Source organism: Typopeltis vanoorti, chromosome 14 (assembly GCF_054136105.1).
Source record: "Typopeltis vanoorti isolate ZY-2024b chromosome 14, IOZ_Tvanoo_1.0, whole genome shotgun sequence".
NCBI lineage: Eukaryota > Metazoa > Arthropoda > Arachnida > Uropygi > Thelyphonidae > Typopeltis > Typopeltis vanoorti.
Genome location: NC_143562.1, coordinates 119,184,372 through 119,205,464, shown reverse-complemented (window position 1 = coordinate 119,205,464; position 21,093 = coordinate 119,184,372). Strand labels below are relative to the sequence as shown.

General features: G+C 35.2%; 1 protein-coding gene across 2 annotated transcripts in view; it reads left to right on the top strand.

Moving 5' to 3' along the window:
• The window catches only part of Pstk (Phosphoseryl tRNA kinase), a 153,071-nt gene extending 132,404 nt beyond the window's left edge, over positions 1-20,667 (top strand). For both annotated transcript variants that reach the window (XM_090403406.1, XM_090403407.1), the window contains exons 6-7: positions 5,576-5,783; positions 20,427-20,667. In XM_090403406.1, coding sequence (XP_090259532.1) covers positions 5,576-5,783; positions 20,427-20,505 — 287 coding nt within the window. In that variant the 3' untranslated portion in view covers positions 20,506-20,667. The remainder of the gene's footprint in view (positions 1-5,575; positions 5,784-20,426) is intronic.
• The last annotated feature ends 426 nt before the right edge of the window (positions 20,668-21,093 follow it).

Below are 21,093 nucleotides of genomic sequence, written 5' to 3'. Positions count from 1 at the left end.
AGAGAGGAAATTCAAAGAAGCATAACCCAAATCTGAACAAAAATGATGGCCTAACCGTTCCAAGAATGTGGAGGACCCATCTGCAACCTTTATAGCAACCAGAACAAGCCGAAGAAAAATCCCAATACAAGAAGACTTGGTGAAGTGTTTTTTTAACATTCCATAGTAACTTGAACTGTACTAGGTTCTGAACTGAAGAAAACCATAGTATAACAATAACTGTACAAATCCAGAAGAATCTTAGTACATGAGGACTTTAGCAGAGTTTATTGTAGTTTTTTATTTATTTTATTTATTAATTAGATTTTTTTTAATATATATATATATATATATATTTTTTTTTTCTCAACTTTTATTTTATTTTATTTAATTATCGTTAGAGGTCAGGCTTAGAAAAAAATTAATTAGCAGCATAGATTTTTACCAGTACAGAGTGCAAGAGCATGTAGCTTGGTTCCCTATACACATCAATCCTGATGATGACCTCAATACAGGGGCCGAAACGTCAAATTGTTATTTTATTAATAATAAGTAAAATAATCATTTCAACACGTGTGTTTTGTGTCCTTAAATTCGGAAATATGAATGCTGATCACCGTGTAACCTTAAAAGATGGAGTAGTAAAGATTAATGTCAGTTTAAATTATTTAGCGAATAGAATGATCAAATTGAAATCAAAATTGAATCATAGATGTCTGCTTGTGTCCTTCCTGAATCTCAAGTTTTTATTAAAATTTAATGCAGCCAGATACTAGAGGTATTAAGGCAATTAATGCAAAGTTATTTGCCTTTATATGCAAATAGCCTAGTTGTGATGGTACTTCATGCACAAACTTTGCTTGCTTACCCTTGGATAAAGGATTAAACAAGAATATAATTTCTTGGCATTTCTAGGGGTGTATGGAGTGTCGAGGAGAGATAAAACCTTACCACTTGGATGGTCGCACATAATTGTGGTTCAGCTGGATTGGTTCTCACTGGACACCTAACTCTCACATATGGCTCCAAGAAGCTACTGTAAACTGGTAGTGGCCACACCCTGGTATGTGGGTCAACACCCTGTGTTGACCCACAGGCTAAATTAAGTGAGGGTAGCTAGATATGGTGATCTCAAGCAGCGACTGTATTCAGTGAATCAACTGTAAACAGCATCTGTACTCCATGTTAGGAGCAGCTGAATTCAGGTTAAGGAGTGGTGGTTGATACTTGACGAAACATAACCATTGAAACTGAATGAACTCAAACCAACCTAAAGATGCATGCCAGCTCGACCATCGCCCAGTCAAACAAGGTTCACGCCCACTATTAGGGAACCAAGATAGTGAAGGTGAAAAATATGTTATTGGAACAAAACATCACCTAGTAAATAGGAAAAACTTAGCAAGCATAGGAATGGAACATAAGAATCTTTCATGAATACTATTGCATCTAGTTCATGCAGTAGTATTCATGAAATACTATTGCATGAATTAGACAACTACAGATGGGAAGTGATTGGACTCTGTGAAACCAGATGGACTGGAAAAGGAGAATTTCACCATGGACAGTACAAAATTTTAACTTCAGGCAGGGAGGATAACGAACACCAAGAGGGAGTAGCACTTATATTAAAATCCAAGGCTCAAAACTCTCTATTGTCTTATAATCCTATCTCACCTAGGATAATTAAAACAAGATTTAAATCATCAATTGGATCACTGACTATTATTCAGGTATACTCACCAACTTCAACATCATTAGAAGAAGACATTTAGGAATTCTATACAGATCTGCAAAAAGCAGTACAGCAGACATCAAGTTAAGATCTCCTAGTTGTGAATGATTGGAATGCCTTGCCTGAGAGTGCGGTTTCTGGAGAGAATTTGAGTGTGTTTAAGGCACAGTATGATGAGCTGTGTTGATGACAAGAAGACCTCCGAGATGAGTGTTTGACTCCATGGGGATCTTGGGATAATAATAATTGTAATGGAGGACTTACACACAAAAGTAGGCAAAGACTGAGATACCTGCCCAAGAGTATTCAGTTAGGGTATGGAGAAAGCAATGAACGTGGCAAAAGACTGCTAAACTTCTGCTCAAATAATAGACTAACAATAACTAACACTCTCTTTAAACAACCAAAACCTCAAAGAAAATGGACAAGCATGTCACCAGACAGACAAACCAAGAATATGATCGACTATGTTATTGTAAACCAAAGATGGAAATCAAGTATCCCAAATTGCAGATCCTTTCTGTGAACTGTGAACCAGACCATAAGCTAGTATTAGCAAATCTAAGAATAAAGTTAAAATCTGAAAGCACTTTTAGAGTCAAAAGGAAATTGAATGTAAATAAACTACAAGGTAATAATATGCTAAAAAAATATGAACTAGAACTAGATAAAAACCCAAAGGAACTACCGAAATAGAATATAAGCATTGAAGAACGTTGCAAATTGAAGGAAATAATATTAAAATCAGAAAATACAATAGGTTACACAGAAAGAGAAAGTAAAAAGGATTGGATCTCAAATGAATTAAAAAGGTTAAGTGACCAAAGAAAAAGCATGAAATTAAAACAGAACTCTAACAGAAATGAATATAATAGATTAACCAGAGAAATTAGGAAACTAGTTAAAAGAGACAAGCATAACTAATTAAAAGTAAAGAAAAAAAGAATGTCCAGATAGGAAGAATACTTTAGAAACTTATATAATAAAAGCAGGTTTCAGGTTATTATTATTCCAGCTAGTGAAATGGAAGAAGAAACAAATATCTTCCCAAAGAAACAATAGCACACAGCATAGATTAAACTTAAAACTAGGAAAGCACATGGTATTGATCAGATACATGCAGAATTCTTAAAAGCAGGAAAGGAACAACCTCTGGAACTATTAAAAACATTATTTGAAAGGATCTACAAAAATACCTACAGCAATACCTACTGATTGGACCAAATCAGTTATAACTCCTATATACAAAAAAGGAGATAAAACAGAACAACAATTACAGGGGCATTAGCTTCTTTAGTATTCCAAGTAAGGATTTTATGAAAGTAATCCAAAAATGAATTAAGCCATATATAGAACTAGCATTAGGCAGGTTTCAGACCACAACAAAGCACAATTGATCAATTATTCACCTTAAGACAGTTAATGGAAGACACGCTAGAGTACAACCAGAGTTGCTATATAGACTTTCGTCAGGCATTTAATTCAATTCGTAGAAGAGAACTATATGAAACTATGAAAAAATTTGGAATTCCCAACAAAACTATAATAATAATAAAGAATCTATATGAGAAATCTGAAAGTGCCCAACCTTAACCAACTGGTTCTACACTGAAAGTGGAGTAAGACAGGGATGCAATCTGTCACCGGACCTGTTCAATCTTACACTGGAAGAAGCAACCAGTAAGGCCTTAAACAAAGAAGACTCCAGAATCAAAATATATGGGAAAAATATAACAAATTTAAAATTGCAGACGATATTGCATTACTTGCAAGCATGGAAGAAGATCTACAACGAATTTGATAAAATAAAGGAATGTATAAAATTTGGATTAAACCTAAATATAGACAAAACAAAAATTATGCAAATAGGAAAAAGAAATGCCACTCTGAAAATTGAAATTGATAGTAAGAGTCTAGTGCAGGTAGAAAACTTGACCTACCTTGGGAGAATAATTGAGTACAATGCATAATTTTGAGACAATGGTCCTCCCAATACTTTTCTATGGACGTGAATGTTGGAATCTCAAAAAAGCTGAAGAGAAAAAATTATTAACTACTGAAATGGGTTGGCTAAGTAGATTACTTGGAATATCTCTTCTGGATAGACTAAGAAACAAAGACATAAGGAAATGACTAAAACAAGAAATAACAATAATTGACAAAATCCAAGAAAGAAGACTGTGATGGTTTGGCCATGTGACCAGAATGGGAACAGAAAGATTACCAACTAAAGTCCTGTATACAGTGATGGAAGGTAAAAGATCAAAAGGTCAACCCAGAATTAGATGGATAGACAAAATAAAAGAGGGCCTGAAAACCAAATCACAACAAGAGACACCAAACTGTACAGAATTGTTCAAACTCTCCAGTGACAGACAGAAGTGGAAAGAATTCATTCAGCCTTATCTTCATCCATATAATTGATGGAAGAGAGAAGAAGAAGATAATTTCTTGTCAACTTTAATTTAAGAGACTAGAGATATTTCGGTGTATAATTTTTGCATATAATTTTTTTTATCTCATTAGCTCAGTCAGTATTAAACGATGCCCTCTCATTGAAAAGATCTAGGTTTGGATCCTGTCTAAGATGCAGAGAACCTTTATCAGGTCTTTTCAGCTGAAAGTGAATTATCCAGTCTCTTACAAGTGTAGTAGGCCTTTTCCTCCCAGAAACTTGGGATTTTCCTTATGGAAAGCAATCGTACCAACCACAAGAACACTTGCAATTGATGGATATAGTATAAAATGTGATAGTATATTAACCGCCCTGACATAAGCAGCTATTGGGTTTCAAAGAGGTCAAATTACTTGACTATGATTACAAGTTGAGTCTAACATCAAAAGGAGGATGAGAAGATGAGATGTTTATCATGGTATTTTTCACAGATATATTATTCAGAAAAGAAAGGACCTCCCTTCTGGGTTTGAATCAATCCATCATTAGTTCAAAAAGTAGATCACATTTAGCCTTGGTGGTGGTTATGACCCTCAATTCTTGTCAATTTCATTTCCTTAAGGAATATTTGGTCATTCCTCTAACACTGACCAGGTGTGTCTTTGGAGTCTACTTACTAAGTAAGGCACACTGTCACTGCAAGAGAGAAAAAACACATAGTAAAATAGAAAAGATTTAGCCCTAACTCTTGAATATGCTAATGGCATTGGTGGGAAAAGAACAAGAAGAAAGAAGAGTAGGAATCAGTCTGTACATAAATATAATAGATATGTATGATATGAAGTAATGGTCCAACATTACTTCATTATATGAAGTAATTCTGAACCACCAGGCACCTCAAGTTAACTGCTGCCTTACTCACTGTACTGAGCTTTTGAGGTCTGGTCTGCTAGTCACTTAATATAACAATGTCGAAGAAGTTTTATCATTAAAAAGTGCTAATAAAATCACATTTGTGTTGGACTGTTGCAGTGTATTATACTTTTCTGCAATATATGAATGAATTCTAAGATATGATGATGGTTATGAAGTACTGTATTATTCAAGATTTAAAAAAAAGTGGAGGGGGCCAATTTATATAATTTCAAGGGAGAGATGAATGATGTCAGCATAAATACATTGGTTGAATTTATGTTAGACATTATATATTTAGCCATGTTTTGGACATATGACTGCTTAAATTTATATTCTTTGAATTATTTTCTAAACATTAAAAAGAAGAAAAAAAAAGTAATAATACTCTATCAAGGATGTTTGTGAAAAATGTATAGAAAAAGAGAATACTTATTTTGCTTGCACATTTTTTAATCTTATGTATTATTTTCAAAACTGTAGAATTTCATAGGTGATATGATGAAGTTAATTTTTATAGCATTTCTTATTTACATTGTAATTTTTTTTTATAGAGCAGCATAATGACACACTGGAGTGCAAGAAAATAGCTGAACAAACAAATGAATTACGAAGGTATATAATGCTGAACATAAAGAAAGGAACTTTAACATTGCCTCAGCATGTAGAGGATGCATTAAAGAAAGGTGAAGTTAATAGTGTTTCATCTGAACTTGAAAAATTTTTGTCTTCCACAGTGGATAATTTAAAACATCAGATTAGGTAATTATTAAAAAAAAATATAAAACATACTAACCAAACACATGCCAGAACATTACAAACTTCTGAATACATTGATTGAAATTAGTAAATTCATTTTGTGTCAAACATATACAAGATACATTAATATTTTAGCCTATGCAGTGCAATGAAATGTCATTGTGTTTGAAAAGAAGAAAACTTCAGTAGCAAAGTTGTCAATACCTGCCACTTCACAGCTTGAGTATGTTGCATGCTACTAAAGCAGCACTTGTTTGTGATGCCATCAACAGGCTAACAGCTTATGGCCATTATTGTAAGGGGAGGGGGGGGGTTGAAGTTGAATTGTTTGATCTTGAAATTATTTGTGCTTCAGAATATTTGAATATGTAATGACATTAACATATTAATTGTGTAACTTCATAATTTTTGTCGAATTTATATCTGTACCTTGAAGAAACATCAGGGTAATGTGTTCTCTACAAAAATAGTTGGCTGAAGTGACTAATTAATGTTTTAAGTTATTAAGGTTTGTAAAATACTGTTGGAAATTGTGTTATAATACTATGCAACCAAAAAAAAAAAACTATGAAATTTGCATTATATCCATGCTTTAATGCTTCCTTTTTATTCTTATTTTGTTTATGTTTATATTTTTCATAGGTATTTTGCCACCTTTGGAGCATATAAGTTGAATTTTTTAAACCATAATAATAATAAAAATAAGTTATCAGTCCGTGACTATAATTATTTTACTCAGTCTTAAGTTGAATTAGTAAAACTTAGATGAATTGAAAGGCTTATGTGTTGGCAATTCATGTTTTTATACTGTGGAGATGCTTCATATAATACCAGCGAAATATCAGCAAATAAGTTAATTAAATATTAATTATTTTCTTATGATTTTGAATTGTGAATAGATACCATCAAATAAATTGACATAGTAAAACTTAATTTTGAAAGCATTGCATTTTATCATAATAAAAATTTGTTAAAATAAATTTGTATATGCAGACACACACACATGCATGCACACTTGCACTTAGATTTAAACAAAAAAAATCACTTGATTCAAGTTTTGCAGTTCCTCAGATATTTTGCTTAGATAGGCATTAATAAATTAAATGCGATATGATATGTCATGAACACCTTATTTTTCCCAAACCAAACTTTTCAGGTTGTGACTCTTCCATTCGCCCCAGATTTGTTCCATTTCATCAGAAGCTGACTATTTTCAGATAAGTTAGCATGTGAAAGTAAAGCTAATTTAAATAAATCACTGACATTATTAAAAATGTAGGCCTGTTATCTCAGCACTTTTAATGACAGGATTGATTTATTTTCATTCTCAGTTATTGTTGCTTGACAATTAGGATATTGTTGTAACAAATTGTCCTACTGACACATAGTTTAAGAGATAGAATAGTACCCTAGATAAGGACATCGTGTTAATAAAAGTAAATGACTGCACAAGGCTCAATGTTTAACATGAATAGTGTTTTATTTATTATTATTATTATTACCCAAGACCCCATGGAGTCAAAGACTCATCTGGGAGGTCCTTTTATCATACACACAGCTCATCATACCATGCTTTAAACACACTCAAATTCTCAGCAGACAGGCAAGGCATTCTAATCATTCACAACTCTGCATGAAAAAAACCTACTTCTCACTCCCCTACTCACACCCTCTTTATACAGTTTCCAGGGATGACCTCTGGTTCTCCCCTGTTCTCCCAGTATTTTCTGTAGAACCTCTCGAGCATTGATCCTATAACAATCCCTTACTAACTTGTAGGTCTCTATCATATCTCCCCTCTTCCTCCTATCCACCAGACTCTGCACATTGCATTTTCTCAATCTTTCCTCATACTCGACATTCCAGAGGTCAGAAACTACCTTAGTCAGTTGCCTCTGGACACTTTCCAACATCTCTTCGTCCTTCTGAAAACCAGGTAACTAAATCTGGGCACAATAGTCCATGTGTGGCCTAATTAAAGCCTTATACAATGGAACAAGAATCTCCCTACTTCTACATGTCAGTGTCCTCCGCATCATTCCCAGAAGTCTTTGTGTTGTCTTCACAATTTTGACTGTGTCCCCTAAATTTCAGATCCTTATCCACTATCACTCCCAGATCTCTTATTTCCTCATCCTCTGACAATATATCCTCACCAAGCATAAATTCTGCATCCCATTTTTGTTTTCAAAATTTTAAAACCTTACGTTTTGCAACATTGACCTCATATCCCCATTCCCTGCCCAATCACTTAATTTATTCAAGTCTTCTTGTAAGGCCACAACATCTTCTCTACCCTTCATGGTTCGTACCACCTTTGCATCATCTGCAAACAACTGAATATCTCCATCCAAATCATTAATATATTAAACAGTAATGGCCCTAAAACACACACACATACACACAGCTCTGACACACAGACTTCTGAGGCACACCACTAGTGACTTTTATTTTCCTGGATATCGCCCCCCCCCCCCATACACAACTTGTTGATACCTATCAGACAGCCAGTCTCCAATCCAGTGCACCATTATAATATCCAACCCTATCTGCTCTAGTTTGATTATCAACTTATTATGTGGTAATCTATCAAAAGCCTTTGCAAAATCTAAATGTGTTACTGTGTATCCTTCTCCTCTGTCCAAGGAAGCAGTTACCTTATTGTAATAAGTAAGTAGATTACTAAAACATGACCTCCCTTTAGCAAATCCATGCTGTCCATCAAAGATAATACCATTGTTGTTCAACCCAATTCTGGATTCTGGTTCTCACAAGCTTCTCCAACAACTTAACTACAACACCTGACCCATAGATAGGCCTCTAGTTTGATGCTTGAGTTCTGTCACCTCCTTTATGAAGTGGCACAATCTTGCCCTCCTTCCACTCCTTAGGAACTTGACCCAGTGCAAGACTCGTATTAAAAAAATATCAATGCAAGCTTCAACTCCCTGGCACATTCTTTCAGAATACATGATGATATATTATCAGGTCCCACAGCCTTATTTACATCTACTTTGCTCAACTCCCTCATACACCTCTTGCTCACTTACAGTCAGTCTCTCCTCCCTATCATCAACTGTTCTCAATCTCTCCATGAAGTCACATTCACAAGATTTAAAGACCTTTATGAATTGCTCATTAACTATCTCCACCACACCTTCCGCAACAGCTGTCTTTATACCATTTTCTCCAATCAATGTCATCCTTCCATAATCATTCTTTCTTTTGCTGGCTGTATATCGAAACTCCTTAGGATTCTTTTTGGCTTCATTAGCTAACTGCTGTTCATACCTCACTTTAGCTACCCTCACCAACCAAGTCACCTGCCTTGCCTGGCCTTTGTAGTCCTCATGGAATTGGTTATTTCCACTTCTCTTATGCTGCCTTCATAATGCCGTTTTTCTCTGTATCGTATGCTTAATCTCTTTATTCATCCATTTCATGCTTACCTTATTTAATCTTCCCACCCTTGGAATACATTTAGACATTGCATCTACTAGATAGTTTTTGAAAATCTCCAAGCTGCATTGATCTCTTTTCCAGCTAACTTCTTAAATCGTGCTACACCCGTAAGCTGTCTCCAGAGCTCTTCATAATCACTCCCCCTTGTAGTTCCACATATACCCTTTTCTTACAGAGGTTCTCACACTGCTGGCAAACCACCCCAGGTAATCACTTCATCGGTGGGTGATGTGTCACTTCAGTTATAATTACATCCTCTGATGAGATGACCAAATCCAAGCTTCTCAATCCTCGTGTGCCCTCAGTTACATACTGTCTGAGGTAGTTAACCCTCAAGAAACTCATATTCTTTATTTCCAGTTGCTATCTCATCATTCCAGTCTGTATTGTCATAATTAAAATCGCCCATAATGAACACTCTATTATTATTTGCTTGGTTAATTTGATTATGCATTTCATAGTCACTGCCATCCACATTACCTGGTCTATAACAACATCCAACCAAGTATTTCATTCCAATCACCTCTATCTCACATCATACTGCCTCAAGACCACTGGCACTATTTCCCTCTTGCATCTCTACTTTGTATAGACATAAATCTTTCTCTATCATCAATAGCACTCTCCCTCCCTTTTTACCCCTTCTGTCCTCACGAAACACATCATACCCTTCCATTTCTATTCCTGTCAGGATGTTGTCCTCATCTAACCATGTCTCACTTATTCTCACAATTTTTGGGTGAACAGACTCAATCAGTGCAACCATTTCATCTGCCTTGTTTCTTACACATCTGGCATTTTTATACAAACACAACATCTCATTCCTGGATCTACCGCTAGTTCCACTGATACCACTCACTCGATGTGATCTCTCCATGCTCAACTGGGGCCATTTCCCTTTCTGCTTATTCATTTTAGAACCTTCTTCAATTTCCAGGTCATCCCATTCCTTTCCTGTCTACACATCCTCTTGAAGCATCCACCTTTCTCACACTGTGTGCCCCTGCCCACCCTGAGCCTCCCCATTTCCCTGTTCCTCTTGCACACCCATTCTCTCATTTTCTATACTCATGCCACTCACTTCCCCATTCATAACCACCTTTTCAATCTCTCCTACACTTCCACATCACTTCCCACTTGATCTGATTCATTCTCTGTACTCACTTCTCTACCTTCCAGCAGAATTCCAGCAATTAGTGTATTGAATTCATACATACTTTAATTTAGGGACTGTATGTGTGTGTGTGTTTATCAGTAACAAGAAATACATGCCGAAATAAATGTTCCAGCAGTAGCTCATAAAATACAAGTGAAAAGATAAATATATATTGATTATAGAATCAATATAATAAGTGTAATGGCATTTTGAACCCACTAACTAAAGCTGAAGGAATAGAGATTAATTTAATATGATGAGTCTGTTGACTTCATGAAGGTTACCAAATAATAATAAAAAATAATAATATGCATTCAGCATATAATTTCACTGCAGTCAGCTCACACATTTACAGTTACCTTATATTTACATTTACAGTCATGTTTATTGTGATTCAGGAGCAACTTACATGGGAGGGGATATTGCATCTTAGATAATGAACATTAAGAATTCAGCAAGTATAATTCTTAATGTATAATAATTAGCCTCACTCCTTATAAACATATTGGTGAAAAGCAAATGGATAGACAACTCCTAATCCAGCTTCAAATGACCACATATGTAGTTAGGCTGACATAAATGGAGTTCTGCGCAGATCATATCATACTTTAAGGCTCCACTCCATCAGCTATTTAACTCACTTACCATACTGACAGACAGCTATACTTTTTCTCTCTCTCTCACAAATGTATCTTGACATTACATGAACTATTCACCACTCTCTGGAACTATTTTCATTGATACTACATGTGTACTGCTGGTTGACTTATGCATCTTAGATAGAATTATGTGATAGAGGATTGTTAATTAAAAAATAACAAAACAAAATTTTGCAGATAAGGAGGAAGGATATTCCACCACAATCTTGTTAAAACAGTATTATTATATTATTTTATCATAATCAGTTTCCTGATTTGTAACTTCAAGAGGTGTATACAGGATACTATGACAGCTCATAGTATCCTGTATACCATATTTGTGTTTCACTTGTCAGTGCTGTAAATTGTCATATTTCATATATATCTGTCTTCTAGGACACCTCCATTTGTCTTTTTCTTGTTATCTTGACATCAAACACTTGATTTTCTAGCCTTTCCTCTCCCATTGTTTAAGTGACCATACCTACTGAGATTAACTCCGCTCACATGTTGTTGTTGAATGCTAACAATGTAATATTCCTTACCTAATTTCTTCATTTTTAATGACCCTATCATTGATATCTGTTAATTTTTCTAATTTTTCTCAGAACATTCTTATATTTGTTTTATTTCACATCTGTAATCCAGTTCTCAGATCTAGAAGTTGAATTTGATTTGAACACTGTCTCATATATTGCTAGTGTAGTGTGTTGGCGAATTTCTCTCTCATTGAATATAAATTTATTCAGCTTGCTCCCCATTGTACCAACTTTGCTTATTTTGTTGTCTATTTCTATACTTAATTTCTCATCTTCACTAAAAAAATTCTTCTTAAATAGCTGAAATATTTTACTTTTCTATAGCTTCTCCATTGAGAATGTAATTAAAATTTTTTCCCCATGTTTCTGCATATTTTTAAAAAAAAATATGCAGAAACATGGGAAAAAAAATTTTTTTTTTCATAGTTAAATTGTTTAATTTTCATGTCAGGTTTGTTATAGCTTTATTCAATTTTGTTAAAGAATCATGGAGACTTGCATTACATTTTTTGGAGGTACAGCATTATGTGCATAAGGCAGAGTACTCAGTTTGATATAGCCAATTCTGGAATAAGGTTTAATGCCACTGTCTTTCACAATGTAATCCATATAGATAATAAATAAGAGTGGAAACAGAATGCATGCACTGAAATATAGAGTATATGAAATATAGAGGCTTTGTATAATGTACCATTTAGTCCATAGTAAATGATACATTAAAGTGTTCATACATGAAAGATACATTAAAGATTTATAGTGTTCTGAACAGCTTTTCTCTTGGTACCTACCTTATTTTATTCTTTTTTGAGATCTACAAATCTTAAGTACAGATCCTTGTTATATTCTACGCTTTTTGACTGTTTTTGTTGTAAAGTGTTGTAAAATCATGAGCTATTATATATGAGAGATAAAAACCAAGGAGTCCCATGGGGATGTCCCCTTTTAGCAACGCTTTAATATTTATCTAAATGAAATAATAAAATGGAATAAAAATTTCCATCAAGGTATTAAACTTTCTCCAACTACGAACTTAAACACTCTCCTTTTTTGCTAATAGCCAAATAATAATTACAAATTCTGAAGATAACTTATAGAAAGATATTTTAAATTTAAATGAGATAGCCAAAGATTGTGGAATGATAATCTGATCTATGGCTTCCTCTCTTTGAGAGGGTTGCAGCTGATTACTAGGGAGATAGTGTCGCAAGGTGGTTTCCCGTTGCCTTCTTTGCCGTATTTTTATGACTGTATATGACTGTAGCCTGTGTGTTCATGGGTCTGGTTTGCCTGCTTGCAGGATGAAAAACCCAGATAAACTGGTGGAAAAAAACCTGCTGTCCATGTCCAAGACTGGCTAACTTGGCTATGGCTGAGAAAGATCCTTAAGCTCCTCACGTCGTCGATGGGAATCGAACCTAGGACACTCCTTCCCCAGGCATATGGTTGCGAAGCGCAAAGCCAGTAGGCTAACTGTGCAGACAGAATGATAATATCAACAGAAAAATCAAAAACGATGGCCTTTAAAGGACAAGATCCAATAAGAACTAAAATAGTAATAGATAATAAGATTTTAGAACAGGTGAATTCATTTAACTACCTAGGATGTATGATTCCATATGAAAAAGATATAAACCTAAAAATTGCAAAATATTTAAAAATAACAGGTAATTAACTTTATATTTAAACCAAACCTAGTACAAAAACAAACCAGACTAAAAGTATACAATATATTATCCCTACCAGTCCTATTTTATGGAAGTGAAATCTGGACAATAAAACAAAAAGACAAACAAAGATTAATAACAGCTGAAATGAAGTTTATGAAAAAAACTGCAAAGTATACTCTATTTGATCACAAAATAAATGAAGAAATTATGAAAGAATTAAACCAGGAATCAGTAATAGAAAAAATTAAAAAATATAAACACAAATGGATGGAACATGTTGAAAGAATGAAAACAGAAAGATTACCAAAACAAGCCTTAAATTACAAACCATTAGGGAAAAGAAACCAGGACATCCTCTTAAGAGATTCAACAATGATTTCTAAAGCCAGAACAGGCCACTCTAGGCCTAAATCCTTGCTAGGCATGATGATGATGATGTTGTAAAGTGAAAATATGATGCTGACAGCTCCTATTAGGCCTGAACCTAGCTTATTCTTTCACCGAGTTTCTCTTGCAGTTTTTTCTTAGCAACATCTCACATATGCTTGCATAAATCTTACCTATAACATTGTTTTATTTCCTTTTTTATAAATGAGAATTGTGAGAGCTCTAATGTAATAATCTGGAATTTGACTTCTTGACATGACTTTTGAATTATGCAGTTCTGTCACCATTAAACTTTTCTACCTCCATATTTCAGCATTTCTGGTTGTCGTCTACTCTAGTTGCTTTTCCACATTGATACGTATTCCTGATGACATTCCACTTGAATATTTTATGTCACTGCTTGTTTTGTTTTAATGGTCTATCAGACTATTTACTCCAGATATCTCCAGGATATCTTTAGTTTCAGTATTCACATGTCACCTTAATCATCTCTGATACCTCTTTACTCTTTTCTCCATTGCAATAGCTTCCAGAACATTATTGTAAGCACTAAGGAACAAACTATCGATCATATTCAAAAAGATGAACATACCAAATCAACTGCTCTCAACAAAAACTAACTTCTATCAAAACAATCAAATAGCAGTAAGAATCAGTGGAAAAGTTACAGAATGAGGCCAGTAAACAGAGGAGTCTGTCAAGGATATCTGTATAGATGAAACAGTAAAGAAATGGAAGAAAAGTTTAAAACCAGCATTTAAACTGGTTGACGAAAGTGCATTTAATACCCTGTTATTTGCATTCTAATTTTTCTCACCTTACTATGCTAACCACTCTCCTAGCCTGACTTATATTCCTCGATCAATTGTTCTCCATTTTTCTCTTTATATCCCTTCCATAATTTGTTTTTGATCTGCAGTCTTCAATTCTGTGTCTGGTTGGCTGAGTAGTTAGCATTTCTGCTCTCCAGCCAAAAGGCTGAGGGTTTGAATCCCGCCATGGGCATGGATGTTTGTGATTATCTGTGACAGTGCTAGTGGTGGTGGGAAGTAGATGACATTGGTGTAGATGATGCAGTTTGCTGTAGTTAGTGAATTGAGTGGTGGAGAAGGAGAGTTGTAGAGTAGGTGCCCTTCCTCAGTGAGTCTTTGGACTCCTTGAAGGTATCATATAATAATAATAATTCATTTAAATTAAAGGGATATTATATCCCATATTGTTTCTTAGCCGAATAAGAAACTCAAAGCGTTTCATGCCGAATATAGAAACTATATAAAGTTCAGCGATTCCAAGCATAAGCAAATACCTGGATACTGCAGCAACTGACCCTTTAGGTAGTGCAAGCTGAGGCAACTCATATCAAAGGTGGAGCAAGCTCCGATCACTATTCTTGATATTTACCCATAATGTGAACTTAGCTCCTAGGAGCTGTATTATTGTTCTACATTATGAGTGAAGGTCACTACCCAGACCGGTTTCAACCCTTTATTGAGGTCTCATCAGTGAGTAGGTAGACCTAGTTAATAATACCAAGTTTGTAGCAAACAGAACTTACATCCCTTCTGTGAGAATATGCAATTCTCACAGAAGGAATATGAAAGCTTTACTGAGAGTTTTAGGATAGCTTGACCATTTTAAAAATCGAGCTGCATAATGTAAGAATAATTGGGGAATCTGCAAGTACTGATAAAGATTCTTCTGGGGCCAAGTTTCCTGAAGAATTGCAAAGGACAATTCACGATGGTGATAATGATGATTGGCAAATATTCAACTTCGATGAAACTGGTCTCTTTTGGAAGTGTATGCCAACAAAACTTTCCTAGCTAAAACAAGCATCTCAACCAGGATACAAAGTATCTAAAGATTGTCGTACGCTTTTATTAGGAGGCTATGAAGAAAGCGACTTTAAATTCAAGCCTATATTAATTTATCATATGCAAAATCCAAGATCTAACATTATTGAAGAAATCAGTATAATTGGAAAGAACTTGGATTTAATGAACTGGATAATGAAGATGTGAGAAACTTGCTTGATTCCCAGAACAGTTAAGCGAGAATGATGTCCTTCAACTAGAAAAACAGTGTGCATATGAAGAAGAAGAAGGAATGTGAACAAGAAGAGAATATTACTACAAAGCTGGAAATTATGAGCGACTTAGAAACATACTATCTTTGGTCCCATGGTATCAGTTACTGAATGGTAAAAATGTCAGCAATACATGGGAATCTTGAAAAAGTGCTTAAATGAGGCTGTATCTCAATGTATCCCTAGTGGTCAAAGAATAAATAGGTTGGAAGTGAAATGAATGTGCAGCCTTAGTTAAGCAAGAGAGATCCACAAGAAGAAGATGATGTGGAAAGAATATCATGAGAATAAGAGAGAGAAGTTATGAAATATATAAAGCTCAGGCCAGAAAAGTAACGAATATTGTGAGGAAAGCTAAAACGGAGTATGAAAAGAAATTGGCCATGCAAGCTAAAGGCGATCCAAAAGAATTTTAGAAATACAATTTTATTAATACAGACCAGTATTTTACAATAAAAACATTTATTCAAACCTACCAGTTTCGCCAGCAAACTGTCTGGCTTTTTCAAGGCATTACTGAGATATGAAAGTTAGTAAATGCAAATTAAAAGGAACATAAAAAACGTTGTAAACCAAACTAGTATCTATGGTTACACGTTTCGCGTGACAGAGATGACTTATTGTTCTTATTCATTATCACGCATGCGTGTTTGTTGTAGACTTGTAATGTGATTACTGGCTAGCTGTAGTTCAGATTGATTGAGAGAGAGGATCAAGTTTTTCCACGAACTGTTTAGAATTACACCCTGATTTCTGTTGAGGTTTCCGCCGGTTATTAGTACTATTGTGGCTTCCTTAAATACACGATGCCTGTAGTCGTCATCGAGATATGGTATGGAGCTGTTTTGCCAATCTATCGTGTGGTTAGACTTCTGTTGTGGTTTGCATCACCAACATGTTCTTTTTGTCTGATTTCTAAACTTCGTGAAGTTTGTCCGATGTAGGCAAGACCACAGGAGCAGGCAATGTAATATACTCCTGGATATTTGTAGAACGGAACTTTATCTTTTGGAGATCCTAAAACTTGTCTGATGTTGGTGGTTGGTTTGAAGACCACTCTGATGTTGTGGGCTCTAAGAGGTAATAAACATCATCCAAGTCCTCTTTCCTCTAGACATCACATAGATGTTTAGACACTGCCTTCAATCTAATTTCTTCAAGGTTAACAACACCATATACCAACAATTAGAAGGCCTAGCAATGGGAAGCCCACTATCACCATCTTGTGCAGACCTTTTCATGGAAAAACTTGAAAAAGAAATTCTCTCTGCAATCTCTCCGAGACCATCTTCATGGTGGAGATATGTGGATGATATATTCATCATATGGCAAGACAGCTTAGACAACCTAAAATCGTTTGTGGATAAAATCAACTCAATACATACAAGATAAAATTCACTCTGGAAGTAGAAAACAACAACCAACTGCATTTTTTAGATATCTTGATAAAAAAAACAACCTAACAGTGTCAAATTATCCATTTACAGAAAGCCCACAGATACTGGAAGATATCTTCACTATACTTCAAACCATCACAAGTCACACAAACTGAGTATTATCCATATGTTGAAACATAGAGCCAAAAAGTTTATATCAGAAGAGGAGGATACACAGAATGAACTCACACTAATAGCCAATACATTATCACAAAATGGATATCCTCAAAACATCATCAAAAAATATCTATACAATGACAACCCCAGACAAGAAGAATCCCACCGTCAGCACATTTCTACTGTAGTGATACCTTTCATCAAGTCAATTTCTTATCAAATAACAAGAATACTAAGAGCCCACAACATCAGAGTGGTCTTCAAACCAACCACCAACATCAGACAAGTTTTAGGATCTCCAAAAGATAAAGTTCCATTCTACAAATATCCAGGAGTATATTACATTCCCTGCTCCTGTGGTCTTGCCTACATCAGAGAAACTTCACGGAGTTTAGAAATTAGACAAAAAGAACATGTTGGTGATAAACCACAACAGAAGCATCTTTTCCAGCTTAGCACATCATTTCTGCACGTCTAACCACATGATAGATTGGCAAAACAGCTCCATGCCATATCTCTATGACGACTACAGGCATCGTGAATTTAAGGAAGCCACAATAGTACTAATAACCGGCAGATACCTCAACAGAAATCAGGGTGTAATTCTAAACAGTTCGTGGAAAAACTTGATCCTCTCTCTCTCAATCAATCTGAACTACAGCTAGCCAGTAATCACATTACAAGTCTACAACAAACACGCATGCGTGATAATGAATAAGAACAATAAGTCATCTCTGTCATGCGAAGCGTGTAACCATAGATACTAGGTTGGTTTACAACGTTTTTTATGTTCCTTTTAATTTGCATTTACTAACTTTCATATCTCCGTAATGCCTTGAAAAAGCCAGACAGTTTGCTGGCGAAACTGGTAGGTTTGAATAAATGTTTTTATTGTAAAATACTGGTCTGTATTAATAAAATTGTATTTCTATTATTAAACGACCAAAAATGTATAATTTAATCCAAAAGAATTTTATCGTTATGCCGCAAGCAAAAGAAAGAATGAATGTGGAAGAATGACTTTATTGAATACAGATGGTACACGATGAGTGTCGGAAGCTAAGGAGATTGTTCAGTTAATGAGTGCTTACTTTGCTAAGATATGACCAGGTGTATGTAGCATGGTGCACAGTGCTACTGCTACGTTGGATGAAGAGTTAGAGGTTCATGAAAATGAGGTTGAAGAACTCTTGCATAACCTGGATAAGAATTTGTCAATAGGGACAGATGGAATATCAGCCCATTTGCTAAAGGAATGTTCAGCTGAATTGGCTAGGCCTTTCATACATTTGTATAACTTGAGTCTCTGCTCAGGAATGATACCACTGGAATGGGAGGAAGGAATGTATGATAGTTTCATTGCACAAGGGTAGTGTAAAAACTGATCTGTCTAACCACTGACCTATCTCTGGTGTGGTAATGAAGATTTTAGAGAAGTTGGTAAGAACTTGCATACAGGAATGGGTAGACAAGCATTCTATACTCTGCAGGGAACAGCATGGGTTTACTAAAGGAAGGTCATGTTTTAGCAAATTTGCTCATATTTTATAACAATGTTATGGCCAAGTTGAATAAAGGGAATGGAAATGCTGTGATAATGTTGGATTTTTCTAAGGCATTTGATAGGATACCACATGATAGGCTGTTGTGTAAATTGGAGAATATGGGATTGAAATAAAATCTATTGACTTGGATCAGGGAATGGTTGACAGACAGATATAAAAAAGTGGTATACAGTGGGTGTGAATCTGGCAGATTTAAGGTATCCAGTGGTGTACCTCAGGGTTCAGTCCTTGGGCCATTATTGTTCAATCTATACATTAATGACATCAAGCAAGGTCTATCATGAGATTTGCAATTGTTTGCTGATGATGCGAAGATAGGTAGGGCAATCAGGGATGCTACTGATATTCAGCAATTACAAAATAATTTGAATAGACTGGAAACCTGGGCAAACGAAAATGGCTGTTAGTTTAATGTTAGTAAGTGTAAAGTTATGCACTTTGGCCTGATTATGTCCCAGCAGCATATTATAATAGCAGGGTTATGCTACAAGAAACTGAAGAGGCAAGGGATCTTGGTGGATAAGAATTTAAAGTTCAAAGGTCACTTAGCAAAAGTTGCAAATACAACTCAGAGGATATTGCTATTTTGAAGCGAACCTTGACATGTAAGGATAAGGAAGTCATTTTGTCTCTTTATAAGGCTTTGATAAGACCACACCTGGATTATTGTGAACAGATTTGGTCTCCTGGGTTCCAAGGGGATAAAGAAGCTGTGGAAAGGGTGCAAAGAAGAGTTACAGAGATTATATCTGGATTATGGGATTTAGATTATGAGGACAGATTGCGAGTATGTGGATTGCAGACTCTTTTTAACAGGAGAAAGAGGGATGATATGATAGGTCTATAAACTTTTGAATGGGTGTTATAGGATTTCAACTGATGAAATTTTTCACTATATGGAAGGTGGGAAGAGAACACTGGGACATCCATGGAAGTTAAATTTATCTGCAGTCAAGAAAGGGGTAAGAGCTAGGTTTTTCTCCCAGAGAGCAGTGAGTGAGTGGAATAGTTTGCCTTTAGAAGTAATGAGTGCAACTAGTGTGAATGAATTTAAGGGAAGGTGTGACAGCTGGGTTGGTTAATTTACAGACTCCCTCGATGAGTCCTTGACTCCCTGGAGGTCTCAGATAATAATAATTAAGACTAAGAAGCTAACTGCAAAAGAACTTGAGCTAGTTTTAAATAACATTGAGTATGCTAAGGAAATTTAGTTTTATGCTGATCCTGATATGGAATGAAGCTTCAAAAACCACCACTGATAAAGCGATTGCCAGCTATCGCAAATTGCATATCAAGATGAAAATGTCGAGCACAATTCAAAAATCTTTACTTAACTTTTTTTGTGCTTTTATTTAATGTTTAGACATTAAATAAAAATTTAAGCAATTGATTTTTATTAACTTTGATGATTTTATCCTCTAATATAGCTTATACTGTATTTTTTCCCAAATTAAGCTAACTGATGGATGAATTATAATTATTCCTATTGTTTATTGTATTCACTTAACACAATTTCACTTAATATGCATTATTTGATGGATTAATTAATCATGTTAAGTAAGATTTTCCTGTATACATCCTCTCATTTTCAAGCCACTATCATTCAGGGCAAAGTGGAAGGACAAAGAAAAGAGGATGCCCAAGACCAAGATGGTTGGACCAGATGAAATAGATCACCAGATTTCCTTTGGAGTTGGCCACTGCTGCAATAAAAGACAGAAAGAAATGGAGAGATATTATGGCTAGGGTCACGAATCCTCAAACATGAGGACACCGACCAAGAAGATCTCCACATAAAACCACCCTACTACTTTCCACCATTTGCAACTTCAGTTTCCCTGCCAACGCTTACCCAGAAAACTTCTCTTCAAATGCCTGTGTCCTTCTGTGTTCAGATGCAGTCTGTCACTTTTATACTCCATGCATTAATTCCAGACCTCTCTTCCTACACATTCTTGCTGTTGTCTCATTCATTATCACTGTTTGTTCTTTCATTTTGCATTATCATACTGAAGCAACACACTCACTGTCTTCCCTCTTGCAAATTTCTGCCCTGAAATCTCGTGCTATATGATTTACAACACCTCTCAGGTCATTCATATCAACCATTACAGTCATCTCTTCTATGTTTTTGCCTTGCTTTATTGCCATTACCACACACACACTCTGTCATTCCTCTAGAAAACTTTGCATACCCCAAATCATTGAACCTCTATAATCCTCACACCTCCATTCATTCTTCTCGACTTTCTTCCATTTC